This window comes from Rhinoraja longicauda, chromosome 34 (assembly GCF_053455715.1).
Source record: "Rhinoraja longicauda isolate Sanriku21f chromosome 34, sRhiLon1.1, whole genome shotgun sequence".
NCBI lineage: Eukaryota > Metazoa > Chordata > Chondrichthyes > Rajiformes > Arhynchobatidae > Rhinoraja > Rhinoraja longicauda.
This window is the reverse complement of record NC_135986.1, coordinates 11,473,644-11,488,312: the sequence shown is the minus strand read 5'-3', so window position 1 is coordinate 11,488,312 and position 14,669 is coordinate 11,473,644. Positions and strand designations below refer to the sequence as shown.

At 50.5% G+C, this 14,669-nt stretch overlaps 1 protein-coding gene across 1 annotated transcript; it reads left to right on the top strand.

Annotated features, from left to right (window-relative positions):
* The first annotated feature begins 7,664 nt into the window (after positions 1-7,664).
* On the top strand, positions 7,665-14,355 carry LOC144609359 (lysophosphatidic acid receptor 6-like). The gene is made up of 2 exons (XM_078427811.1): positions 7,665-7,801; positions 10,832-14,355. The coding sequence occupies exon 2, from the start codon at positions 11,013-11,015 to the stop codon at positions 12,084-12,086; it is 1,074 nt and encodes a 357-aa protein (XP_078283937.1). The 5' UTR covers positions 7,665-7,801; positions 10,832-11,012; the 3' UTR covers positions 12,087-14,355.
* Positions 14,356-14,669: the final 314 nt, after the last annotated feature.

The following is a 14,669-nucleotide window of genomic DNA, read 5'->3' as shown; positions in this document are numbered from 1 at the left end:
TAGAGCTCTTAATGATAGCGGAGTCAGGGGGTATGGGGAGAGGGCAGGAACGGGGTACAGATTGTGGATGATCAGCCATGATCACGGCGAATTGCAGTGCTGGCTCGAAGGGCCGAATGGCCTCTTCCTGCACCTATTGTCTATTGCCTAAGTTACGGAAATACACTGGGAAAAATTCGAGCCAAGGTTAACACGGTTTTTACAAAGACAAATATTTGATTAGTTTAATTGGGTTCTATTAAGTTCTAGGTTGGGTGAGGTCCTTCAAATGGCAAGCAGTAGGCGTATGAAGAATTCCAGTGTGATGTAATTCAACATCTGAGGCAACAATAGAAAACACATGGGGTTTTTGTGGGAGTATATGTACTGGCGTGGAGAGTACCGACTTGCTAACAGGAAACAGAGTCACTATCTGACTGGATGATGTAACGAGAATGTCAGCACAGTAATCCACTCTGCTGGACGGAGAATCAGACGGAAGATAGCCAGCATTAAGAGGTGAGAGGGGGGAGTGAGGCAGGGGCCAGGAGGTGATAAGTGGAAGCAGGTTAAAGAAAAATATTAATTTAGTTTCATTTACTTTAGTTTAGTTTAGGGCATCACAAAACGCTGGAGTAACTCAGCGGGTCAGGCAACATCTCCGGAGAGAAGGAATGGGTGATGTTTCGGGTCGAGACCCTTCTTCAGACTGTTTAGTTTAGCTTAGTTTAGCTTAGCGTTGCTTAGCTTAGCCTAGTTTACTTTAGTTTTGTCTAGTTTAGTTCACAGCATGCTGTGGATGGCTCAATTGTAATCATGTCTTGTCTTTCCGCTGACTGGTTAGCACGCAACGGTAGCACTTCCTCATCTCCGTTCTAAATGGCCTACCCCTTATTCTTAAACTGTGGCCCCTTGTTCTGGACTCCCCCAACATTGGGAACATGTTTCCTGCCTCTAATGTGTCCAATCCCCTAATTATCTTATATGTTTCAATAAGATCCCCCCTCATCCTTCTAAACTCCAGTGTATACAAGCCCAATCGCTCCAGCCTTTCAACATACGACAGTCCCGCCATTCCGGGAATTAACCTAATGAACCTACGCTGCACGCCCTCCATACCAAGAATATCCTTCCTCAAATTTGGAGACCAAAACTGCACACAGTACTCCAGGTGCGGTCTCACCAGGGCCCGGTACAACTGTACAAGGACCTCTTTGCTCCTATACTCACCTCCTCTTGTTATGAAGGCCAACATTCCATTGGCTTTCTTCACTGCCTGCTGTACCTGCATGCTTCCTTTCATTGACTGATGCACTGGGACACCCAGATCTCATTGAACTCCCCCTCCTCCTAACTTGACACCATTCAGATAATAATCTGCCTTTTTATTCTTACTTCCAAAGTGAATAACCTCACACTTATCTACATTAAACTGCATCTGCCATGTATCCGCCCACTCACACAACCTGTCCAAGTCACCCTGCAGCCTTATTGCATCTTCCTCACAATTCACACTACCCCCCCAGCTTAGTATCATCTGCAAATTTGCTAATGGTACTTTTAATCCCTTCGTCTAAGTCATTAATGTATATCGTAAATAGCTGGGGTCCCAGCACCGAGCCTTGCGGTACCCCACTGGTCACTGCCTGCCATTCCGAAAGGGACCCATTTATCCCCACTCTTTGCTTTCTGTCTGTCAACCAATTTTCTATCCATGTCAGTACCCTACCCCCAATACCATGTGCCCTAATTTTGCCCACTAATCTCCTATGTGGGACCTTGTCGAAGGCTTTCTGAAAGTCGAGGTACACCAGAGAGAGAGAGAGAGAGAGAGAGAGAGAGAGAGAGAGAGAGAGAGAGAGAGAGAGAGAGAGAGAGAGAGAGAGAGAGAGAGAGAGAGAGAGAGAGAGAGAGAGAGAGAGAGAGAGAGAGAGAGAGAGAGAGAGAGAGAGAGTGAGAGAGAGAGAGAGAGAGAGAGAGAACGCACATAAACTTTTCATAAACTAACAAAAACATACATGGACACAAACTGACAAAAATAAACAGAAACATACTTGACTTTTACAAATTTATTTAACATCCCATTATCAGAGGTACAGTGAAAAGACTGTACATGATTATAATCAAGCCTTCCACAGCGTGCAGTTAAAGGATGAAGGCTACAGCATTTAATGCGAGATAAAGTCTGATAAGGTCCGATTGAAAATAGTTCAAGGGTGTCCAATCAGGTAGATGGGAGGTCAGGACCGCACTCTAGCTGATGAGAGGACGGTTCAGTTGCCTGATAACAGCCGGGAAGAAACTGCCCCTGAATCTGGAGGTGTGCGTTTCCACACTTCTGTACCTCTTGCCTGATGGGAGAGGGGAGAAGAGGGAGTGGCCGGGGTGAGACTGGTCCTTGATTATGCTGCTATCCTCCATGATTGAATGGTGAAGCAGACCTGATGGGCAGAAGGGCCGAATAACATATGAACCTACAAACTTCATAAAGAAATTCGACGAGGAATTTCTCTAGCCAGAAGGTGGTGAATCTGTGGAATTCATTGCCACAGCCAGCTGTGGAGGCCAAGTCTTTGGGTATTTTTTAAACAGTGATAGACTGGTCTTGATTATATCCAGAACCAGGGGTCACAGTTTAAGGATAAAGGAGAAGTCTTTTAGCACCGAGATGAGAAAACATTTCTTCACACAGAGAGTGGTGAGTCTGTGGAAATCTCTGCCACAGAAGGTAGTTGAGGCCAGTTCGTTGGCTATATTTAAGAGGGAGTTAGATGTGGCCCTTGTGGCTAAAGGGATCAGGGGGTATGGAGAGAAGGCAGGTACAGGTTACTGAGCTGGATGATCAGCCATGATCATATTGAATGGCGGTGCAGGCTCGAAGGGCCGAATGACCTACTCCTGCACCTATTTTCTATGTTTCTATGTGACCATCCGGCTCAGCAGGACTGGTTCAGAGCAGCTATGGCCCTGGAGATGAAGCTGTTCCTGAGTCTGGAGGTGCAGGCGTAGAAGGCCTTGTATCATCTGCCCAATGGTAGAAGTTCGAATGGCCTACTCCTGCACATATTTTCTATGTTTCTATGTATCAGCGTCAGGGGTTATGGGGAGAAGGCAGGGGAATGGGGTAGAGAGGGAGAGATAGATCAGCCACGATTGAATGGTGGAGTAGACCAGATGGGCCGAATGGCCTCATTCTGCACCAAAAGCCAAAGCATTTATGAACATTTGTCAAGGTGTTTGTGGAGGAATTTCTTTAGCCAGTGGGAGGTGAATCTGTGGAATTAATTGCCACAGAAGGCCGTGGAGACCAAGTTAATGGATATCTTTAAGGCAGAGATAGAGCCCATGCCGATCATGATGCCATGTTAAATTATTCTCCTCTGCCTGCACGTGATCGATATCCTTCCTGTTTCTGTGCTGTACTTTTCTATGTTCTATGTACCCCGACCAATGAAGGCATGTACACTTCATGCCTTCTTTACACTGTGTCTACTTGTTTCGAGATACAGCGCGGAAATTGACCCTGTGGCCGACAGACCAGGCCATCGATGGCCGTTGACACTAGTTCTGTGCTATTCCCACTTGAGCATCCTACACACTAAGGGGCAATTTACAGAATAGTACGGGTGTTCAGGTAATGGGGAGAAGGCAGGAGAATGGGGCTGAGAGGGAGGGACAGGTCAGCCATGATTGAATGGCTGAGTAGGCTTGATGGGCCGAATGGCCTCATTCTGCTCCTAGAACTTATGATCTCAGGAAGCCAATTAACCTACAAACCTGCACGTCTTTAGAGTCTGGGAGGAGCCCGGAGCACCCGGAGGAAACCCACGCGGTCATGGGGAGAACGTACAAACTCTGTGCGTGCAGCCAGCACCCGGAGTCAGGATCGAACCCGGGTCGCCGGCGCTGTGAGGCAGTATCTCTACCACTGCGCCACCGTCCCGTCTATGGAAGTTGTGATATCATGAGAGGTAGAGTCATAGAGGGGAGATACATTTCCTCCCGGTGGATGCACCAAGGACTACAAACCATCATGGCTGCCAGCAAAAGACTACAAAACCCATAGTCAGCAGGGCTGCCTGCCCTGCTGACACTGATTGCTGCTGACACTGATTGCTGCTGACACTGATTGCTGCCCAGCTGAACCAGATGAGCTGATTGCCTCAGTGAGGGAGCTAAAAGGGAAGGGAGGCAGTGTATTTAAAAAGAGAGACAACGACTGGAGCAGAGAGGGAGAGAAAAGCAGTGTTTGAGTTATATTTTCTAAGACGGCAGCAAGCTACAGTTTTGATTTAACTACCTGTTTTGGTTTTGTGTACCTGTCTGCAAACAATTAAGTTTACCTGTTTTTGGAAAAGACTAAATATATGGAATTTAAGTTTGGAAACAAGAACGTTTCTGTCTTCATTTCCGGCACCCACACCTCCCAACCTTCAAGAGAAAAGCTCCCGACCTCTCAAGACATCACAATGTCATACAGCATGGAAACAGGCCCTTCGGCCCACCTCATCCACGCCATCCAAGATGCCCACTAAAAGGTGGTGTAGTGGTAGAGCTTCTGCCTTACAGTTGCAGAGACCCGGGTTCGATCCTGACTACGGGCGCTGTCTGTACGGAGTTTGTACGTTCTCCCCGTGACCTGCATGGGTTTTCTCTGAGATCTTCGATTTCCTCCCACACTCCAAAGACGTGCAGGTCTGTAGGTTGATTGGCTTGGTATAAATGTAAACTGTCCCTTGCGTGTGCGGGGATCGCTGGTCGGTGCGGATTCATTGGGCCGAAGGGCCTGTTTCTGCTTTGTATCTCTAAACTAAACTAAGTTTGTTGCGTTTGATCACCTTTGACCCGTAACCCTCTCAACCTTCCTTATCCGTGTACCTGTCCAAGTGTCTTTTAATTTACGTTCTTTTTTAAAAACTCTATCCTCATTTACACTGTCTTGAATCTAGATGAGAGGTTAGAGAAACAGCATTCACCAAACCGTTCCGAGCACTTTCTGACCATTCTGAGACCAAACGCAGACTGGGCGATCATTTCGCAGAACACCTTCGCTCAGTCCGCCTGGACCTACCTGATCTCTCGGTTGCCAAACACTTTAATTCCCCTTCTCATACCGACACTGACCCTTCTGTCCTGGGCCTCCTCCATTGTCAGAGTGAGGCTAAACGCAAATTGGAGGAATAGCACCTCATATTTCGCTTGGGCAGCTTACACCCCAGTGGCATGAAAATTGATTTATCTAACTTCAAGTAACCCTTGCATTCCCTCTCTCTCTATCCCTCCCCCACCCAAGTCGCACCAGCTTCTCGTTCTCACCCAGCAAACAGCTAACAATGGCCTGTTTCCTTTATCATCGTTACTTTTTTACATATCTTTCATTCATTTGTTCCATATCGATCTGACAGAATAGTCTCGACCCGAAACGTCACCCATTCCATCTCTCCAGAGATGCTGCTTGTCTCCGCTGAGTTACTCCAGCATTTTGTGTCTATCTTCGGTTTAAACCAGCATCTGCAGTTCCTTCTGACACACCCTTGAGTACTTCTCTTTTTTACTACAACAGTCATAGCCTTGGTTTGACCACAGTGAGGAAGTACACATAACATGGTGCTGGTGATTCCTTTTAGAGTCTTTAAAATTAGAAACTGGGATGACCGCAGAACAGTTGCTGTCGATACCTCTCGGTTCCCTTTCCTGTTACTCTCAGTCTGAAGAAGGGTCTTGACCGGAAACATCACCCATTCCTTCTCTCCAGAGACAGTGCCTGTCCCATTGAGTTACTCCAGCATTTTGTGTCTTTCTTCAGTTTAGTTTAGTTTAGTGTAGTTTTGACTGTACTTTAGTTTGTTTCAGAGATACAGCATGGAAACAGACCCCTTGACCGAGTCAATAGATAATAGACAACAGGTGCAGGAGGAGGCCATTCGGCCCTTAGAGCCAGCACCGCCATTCAATGTGATCATGGCTGCCTTCTCCCCATACCCCCTGACTCTGCTATCCTTAAGAGCTTTATCTAGCTCTCTCTTGAATGCATTCAGAGAATTGGCCTCCACTGCCTTCTGAGGCAGAGAATTCCACAGATTCACAACTCTCTGACTGAAAAGGTTTTTCCTCATCTCAGTTCTAAGTGGCCTACCCCTTATTCTTAAACTGTGGCCCCTTGTTCTGGACTCCCCCAATATTGGGAACATGTTTCCTGCCTCTAACGTGTCCAACCCCTTAATAATCTTATACGTTCCGATAAGATCTCCTCTCATCCTTCTAAATTCCAGTGTACACAAGCCTAGTCGCTCCAGTCTTTCAACATATGACAGTCCCGCCATTCCGGGAATTAACCTAGTAAACCTACGCTGCACGCCCTCAATAGCAAGAGTCCACGCCGACCAGCGAACATCTTGTACACAAGCACTATCCTAAACTCAATGGGCAATTTACGATTTTTACTGAAGCCAATTAACCCGTACGCCTTTGGAGAGTGGGATGAAACCAGAGCACCTGTAGAAAGCCCACGCGGTCACGGGGAGCACGTACAAACTCTGTACAGACAGCACCCATAGTCAGGATCGAACTGGGTCTCTGGCACTGTTAGACAGCAACTAAACTAAACTGTTTTCATGCTATATCTCTCAGGTAAACTAAAGTCTAAACTAAACTAAAGTAAAGTAAAGTAAACAAAACTGAACTGAACGAGACTACACAAAACAAATCTGATCCAGTCTAAAGAAGGGTCCTGACCCAAAATGGGAAAACTGGAGTTTAGAAGGATGAGAGGGGATCTTATAGGGACATATAAATTATAAAAGGATTGGACACGCTAGATGCAGGAAAAATGTTCCCAATGTTGGGGGAGTCCAGAACCAGGAGCCACAGTCTTAGAATAAAGGGGAGGCCATTTAAAACTGAGGTGAGAAGGAACTTTTTCACCCAGAGAGTTGTGAATTTGTGGAATTCTCTGCCACAGAGAGCAGTGGAGGCCAAATCACTGGACGAATTTAAAGAGAGAGTTAGATAGAGCTCTGGGGGCTAGCGGAATCAAGGGATATGGGGACAAGGCAGGCACGGGTTACTGATTGTGGATGATCAGCCATGATCACAATGAATGGCGGTGCTGGCTCGAAGGGCCGAATGGCCTCCTCCTGCTCCTATTTTCTATGTTTCTGTGGCACCTATACATTTTCCCCTGATATGCTGTCTGACCTGCTGAGTTACTCCAGTATTTGAGGTCTGCCTGTGGAATAAGTTAATCCTTTAGATGTATTAATGTCATGTGTGCCAAGCTCCAGTGAAAGGCTTTATTGTGCAGGCAGCCCAGAGTAAACAGATAACACTCTGCATAAATAAAATCAAGGTAAGCACAGCGACAAAGGGCGGAGTGAATGTAAATCTATGAAGACAGGTTGCATTAAGGGCTGTCATTTTCTTGCGAGGAGAAGCAGGAAATTTCAGAGCTGTTTGTGGCATGTTTGGGATGATGTGAATCACGTTTCATGTGCTTTATAATCACAGCTGTGTTCGGACATGTGCCAATTATTTTCTTCCTCATTGCAATCGAGCAGACTCATCAAGTCTGAAACCCCCTATGCCCCTCAGCGTTCAGTGGCCATTCGAGGAGAAGGAGAGAGAGGAGGGTTTCACAGGCAAGCTCGAGGGGTTTTACTGAGTTGGGAAATCTACTGAGGCAGGAAATTAAATCTGCCATGAAAGACGGCGAGTGGCTCAAATAGAGATAGAGCCTGACAACGAGAGGATCGCTTGCCGAGGGAGAGAGGGAATGATCAGGCAGACTCCGGAGATTCAACGAGCGTGAAGCGTTGTGGTCTTGGTGAGTCTGTTCTCTGTTGTGTTCAGAAGGACCCGGGGGGAGGGGATCATTGTTGAAACTTGCCGAACAGTGAGCAGCCTGGATAGAGTGGATGTGGAGAGGATGTTTCCACTAGTGGGAGAGTCTAGGACCAGAGGGCACAGCCTCAGAATGAAAGGATGTTTCTTTAGGAAGGTGAGGAGCAATTTCTTTAGTCAGAGGGCGGTGAATCTGTGGAATTCATTGCCACAGACGGCTGTGGAGGCCAAGTCGATGGATGTTTTTTAAGGCAGAGATTGACAAGGTTCTTGATTAGTAAACGGACTGTCAGGGATTATGGGGATGAAGGCAGGAGAATGGGGTTGAGCGGGAACGGTAGATCAGCCATGATTGAATGGAGGAATAGACTCGATGGGCCGAATGGCTTAATTCTGCTTCTAGAACTCATGAACCCAAGGACTTTTCTTGCACGAGCCTGAGAACCGTTTAACCCCAGGTTCAAAAACAGCTTCTTCCCATCAACCACCAACCCCTTGAATTGTGTAGGAAGGAACTGCAGGTGCAGGTTTAAACCGAGGATAGATACAAAAAGCTGGAGCAACTCAGCGGGACAGGCAGCATCTCTGGAGAGAAGGAATGGGTGACGTTTCAATAGACAATAGGTGCAGGAGTAGGCCATTCGGCCCTTCGAGCCAGCACCGCCATTCAATGTGATCATGCATGGCTGATCATTCTCAATCAGTACCCCGTTCCTGCCCTCTCCCCATACCCCCTGACTGCGCTATCCTTAAGAGCTCTATCTAGCTCTCTCTTGAATGCATTCAGAGAATTGGCCTCCACTGATGCCGAGAATTCCACAGATTCACAAATCTCTGACCTTTCTCTTCTCCGTTCTAAATGGCCTACCCCTTATTCTTAAACTGTGGCCCCTGGTTCTGGACTCCCCCAACATTGGGAACATGTTTCCTGCCTCTAACGTGTCCAGCCCCTTAATAATCTTATATGTTTCGATAAGATCCCCTCTCATCCTTCTAAATTCCAGTGTACACAAGCCTAGTCGCTATCTGCAATGAGACTTTGATCGGGCAATTTGTTTCACTGCCAACTCACATTAATCCAGGAATCTTGACATATGAAAGCTCAACAGAGTGTAAACTCTGTGTAGTATTGCACCTACAAAGGAGACGCAGGTTTAAGGACTGTTTACTGAAGCAATGGCCAAGAAAGCTTGCCAATGCCTCTACTTTGAACATTATCGAATAGTCAAAGGCTCGGATAGAGGGGATGTGGAGAGGATGTTTCCAATAGTGGGAGAGTCTAGGACTAGAGGGCACAGCCTCAGAATTAAAGGACCTTCCTTTAAGAAGAAGAGGAGGAATTTCTTTAGTCAGAGGGCAGTGAATCTGTGGAATTCTTTGCCACAGACGGCTGTGGAGGCCAAGTCAGTGGATACATTTAAGGCAGAGGTAGATAGATTCTTGATTAGCGCGGGTGTCAGGGGTTATGGGGAGAAGGCAGGAGAATGGGGTTAGGAGGGAGAGATAGATCAGCCAAGATTGAATGGCGGAGTGGACTTGATGGGCCGAATGGCTCTTATCACTTATGACCTTATGACCTTAGAAGGCTAAGGCCAGGCAGCATGGTGGCAAACAATAGATTTACTCTCGCAGCGCCAGCGACCCAGGTTCGATCCTGACCATGGGTGCTGTCTGTACAGAGCTTATTGGCCTCTTGGGTTTCCTCCGGGTGCTCCGGTTCCTCCCACACTTCAATGACGTGCAGGTTTGTGGACGAATTGGCTTGGGATTGCTGGTCGGTGCGGACTCGGTGGGCCGAAGGGGCTATTTCCGCGCTGTGTCTGTAAGCTAAACTAAACCAAGCTAAAGATCGACACAAGATGCTGGAGTAACTCAGCGGGTCGGGCAGCATCTCTGGAGAGAAGGAAAGGGTGACGTTTCGGGTCGAGACCCTTCTTCAGACTGGTGTTCGGCAAGTCCCCAACAACTCTCACCAACCTCTTAAAATAAAAACCCACACTGGGTCCCTCTTTGCTCAGTCCGAAGAGGGGTCTCGACAGTGAAACGTCACCCATCCCTTCTCTCCGGAGATGCTGCCTGTCCCGCTGAGTTCCCCCAGCACTTTGTGTCTGTTGTCGTATATAAATCAACATCTGCACTTCCTTCCTACACATCACAGATTCATAGAAACATAGAAAATAGGTGCAGGAGGAGGCCATTCGGCCCTTTCAGCCAGCACCGCCATTCAATATGATCACGGCTGATCATCCAAAATCAGTACCCCGTTCCTGCTATCTCCCGATACCCCTTGATTCCGTTAGCCCTAACAGCTAAATCTAACTCTCTCTTGAAAACATCCAGTGAATTGGCCTCCACTGCCCTCTGTGGCAGAGAATTCCACAGATTCACGGCTCTCTGTGTGAAGAAAAAGTGTTTCCTCATCTCAGTTCAAAATGGCCGACCCCTTGTTCTTAAACTGTGACCCCTGGTTCTGGACTCCCCCAACATGGGGAACATTTTTCCTGCACCTAGCCTGTCCAATCCCTTAAGAAATTGATATCTATATACTAAAACTCTCGTTTGATTGCGTGTTTGTTTGTTCCTGAACTACACCCGATAGCGCGACAATTTTAGGCCCACCTTACTCACCATCGTCCCTTTGGTGCTAATGGAAAAAGTTTAATTGAAATCAGTGTTATATTTTAAAAGTTATTCTCATTTTAAAGTTTAAATCTATCTCCGAGGGAGGGGGGAGGGGGGAGGAGGAGGGGAGAGGGGAAGGGGAGGAGGGAGGGAGGGGGGAAGGAGGGAGGATAATGGGGGATAAGGGGGATGGAGTGGGGGGGGAGGAGAAGGGGAGGGAAAGGGGGGGAGCGGAAGGGGAGGGGAGGAGGATGGGAGGGGTGGAGGGAGGGGAAGGGAGGGGAGGAGAGGGTACTGCACCAATGCAGGAGAGGTTTGGGCCCAACACTTGCTCTAGTGTTTTATATAAGATTCCCCGCTTATTTCTATTCGCTTGTCCTCTTGACCTCAGGACCCTGGACCACTGAGGACACCTTCTGATCTCCAGAGGGGTGAATTCTCCGGACAAGGACCATTAATTTGAGCGTCGGAGGAAGAAGTAAGATTGGCAGACGAAAGGGGAGTAAAATTCCAAGGTCATTTTGGGGGTCGTTTCTGTGCTGGGGGCTCGGAGCGCTTGTCTTTGACCACCAATGGCTACAGGGGCTCCCCAGACTGAGGGAATAGCCTCTTCCTCCTGGACCCTCCCGAATTCCACCGCCAACCTGACGGGTGCCAACAGCACCCAAGGGTGCCAGCTGAGCGCTGACTTCCAGTACATCATGTTCCCGGTGGTTTACAGCGTGGTCTTCGTGCTGGGCACGTCCTCCAACGCCGCCGCCCTCTGGCTCTTCCTCCGGGCCAAGGAGGCCCTTCCGCCGTCCGACGTGTTCATGGCCAACCTGGCCGCCATCGACCTGCTGTTCGCCACCACCCTGCCGTTCCGGGTGGTCTACCACGCCCTGGGCAACGACTGGATCTTCGGCGAGTGGGGCTGCAAGCTGATGGGCTCGCTGTTCTTCGCCAACCTGTACGGCAGCACCCTGTTCCTCACCTGCATCTGCGTGGACCGCTACATCGCGGTGGTTCACCCGTTCCACTCGCTGGCCCTGCGCCGGCCCCGTGACCGGATGCTGGTCTGCCTGGCAGTCTGGCTGGTCATGGCCGCCTGCGTCCTGTACCTGATGCTCAAGGGCCCACTCATCAACACCTTCCCCGACGGTCGCACCGCCTGCCTGGAGAACTTCTCCAGCGGCTCCTGGAGCGGACGCATCTCCGGCATCAGCATAGTCGGCGCGACCGTGGGCTTCGTGTTGCCACTGCTGGTCATCGGCGTGTGCTACCCGCTCATCGCCCGGCGCCTGCTGGAGCCTACGGCCGGCCGCGCCATCCACGACGTCAAGCGCCGGGCCCTACGCACAGTGCTGCTGATCCTGGCCGTGTTCCTGGTGTGCTTCGTGCCCTACCACCTGGTCCAGCTGGTCCACACCGCCCTGCGCCTACGCCCCACCACGGGCCCCGCCTGCAAGCACCTCCGCTTCACCTACGCCGCACGCCGGGTCACCATGGCCCTGACCAGCCTGAACTGCTGCCTGGACCCACTGATATACTCGCTGGCACGACACCGCCCGCCATTATCCTCTCTCTGCTGCTGCCCCCGCCTCCCCCGCCTCCCCTCCCTCAACATCACCCTCCGCAGCAAGGAGACCACCCAGACCAAGGGCTAGACCCCAGACACAGAGTGTCTAGACAGCACCCAGACCAAGGGCTGGACCCCAGACACAGAGTCTAGACAGCACCGAGACCAAGGGCTAGACTCCAGACACAGAGTCTAGACAGCACCCAGACCAAGGGCTAGACCCCAGACACAGAGTCTAGACAGCACCCAGACCAAGGGCTGGACCCCAGACACAGAGTCTAGACAGCACCCAGACCAAGGGCTGGACCCCAGACACAGAGTCTAGACAGCACCCAGACCAAGGGCTGGACCCCAGACACAGAGTCTAGACAGCAGCGAGACCAAAAGCTAGACTACAGACAGAGAGCATCTAGACAGCATCCAGACCAAGGGCTAGACCCCAGACACAGAGTCTAGACAGCACCCAGACCGGGCTAGACCCCAGACACTGAGCGTCTAGACAGCACCCAGACCAAGGGCTAGACCCCAGACACAGGTTCTATACAGCACCCAGACCAAGGGCTAGACCCAGACACAGAGCGTCTAGACAGCACCCAGACCACGGGCTAGACCGCAGACACAGCATCTAAACAGCACCCAGACGAAGGGCTACAGCCCAGACACAGAGCGGGTAGACAGCACTAAGAGTAAGTGCTAGACGCCCAGGCACAGAGTCTAGACAGCACCCAGACCAAGGGCTAGACCCCAGACACAGAGCGTCTAGACAGCACCCAGACCAAGGGCTAGACACCGGACAGAGAGCGTCTAGACAGCACCCAGACCAAGGGCTAGACCGGACACAGCGTCTAGACAGCACTCAGAGCAAGTGCTAGACGCCCACACAGAGAGCGTCTACACGGCACCCAGATTAAGGGCTAGACCCCAGACACAGTGTCTAGACAGCACCCAGACCAGGGGCTAGACGCCCAGACGGAGAGCGTCGAGACAGCACCCAAACCAGGGGCTAGACCCCAGACAGAGAGCGTCTAGACAGCACCCAAACCAGGGGCTAGACGCCCAGACGGAGAGCGTCGAGACAGCACTCAGAGCAAGTGCTAGACGCCCAGACAGAGAGCGTCTAGACAGCACCCAGACCAAGGGCTAGACCTCAGACACAGAGCGTCTAGACAGCACCCAGACCACGGGCTACAGCCCAGACACAGAGCGTCTGGACAGCACCCAGACCAAGAACTAGACGACCAGACACTGAGCGTCTAGACAGGACCCAGACAAAGGGCTAGACCCCAGACACAGAGCGTCTAGACAGCACCCAGACCGGGTTAGACCCCGGACACAGAGCGTCTAGACAGCACCCAGACCACGGGCTAGACGCACAGACACAGAGCGTCGAGACAGCACCGAGACCACGAGCTAGACCCCAGACACAGAGTCTAGACAGCACCGAGACCAAGGGCTAGACCCCAGACACAAAGTCTAGACAGCACCCAGACCAAGGGCTAGACCCCAGACACAGAGTCTAGACAACACCAAGGGCTAGACCCCAGACACAGAGTCTAGACAGCACCCAGACCAAGGGCTAGACCCCAGACACAGAGTCTAGACAACACCCAGACCAAGGGCTAGACCCCAGACACAGAGTCTAGACAGCACCGAGGCCAAAGGCTAGACTCCAGACAGAGAGCATCTAGACAGCACCCAGACCACGGGCTAGACCCCAGACACAGCGTCTAGACAGCACCCAGACCAAGGGCTAGCCCCCAGATAGGGCTGCGTCTAGACAGCACCCAGTGTCTAGACAGTACCCACAGCATGGGCTCATCCTCCACAGACTGTGTCTTGACAGCACCCAGAGTCTAGTGTCTAGACGGTACCCAGAGAAAGGGCTAGACACCCAGACAGGGCTGCGTCTAGACAGCACACAGTCTCGTGTCTAGACAGTACTCAGAGCAAGAGTTGGGCCCCAGGCGGAGCCCAGAAAGTACCCAGAGCCTAGTGTCTAGACATTACTGAGACCAAGAGTCGCCAGGGTGGAGCCCAGACAGGCTGTGCCTAGACAGTGGCAACACAGACAGAGCTGTGTCTAGACCGTACACAGAGCAAGAGCTAGTACCCAGGGCATTGACACACCTGACAGGACTGTGTCTAGACAGCACCTGGAGTCTAGTCTACACTACCCAGAGCAAGGGGTAGTCCCACAGACAGGGCTGCGTCTAGACAGTCTTGTCCAGACAGTGGGAACCCAGTCAGAGTTGTGTCTACACAGTACCCAGAGTCTAATGTCTAGACACAACCAAGAGCAAGTGCTAGTCCCCAGGAGCAGCCCAGACAGGCCACGTCTAGACAGTACCCAGAGTGTAGTGAGGGAATGGGGGGGGGGGGGGGGGGAAACAGTGATGGTTACCTGAAACAGGAGCGTGAACTTTGAAACTCGCGCCACAACATGGCGGCTCTTGCAGTCGGGCCCAGTAGACTATTCATGTACCTTTGCTAATCCAGGATAATATGGTCAAACTCTGTTTGTAAGAAAATAATGTTACTGTGTGCTTGCACTTTGTACGTGACAATAAAAGCACCATACAACCATAGAGCTCTTGATTATAGTCATAGACCCACACACACACACACACACACACACACACACACACACACACTGATGCACACACACACACTG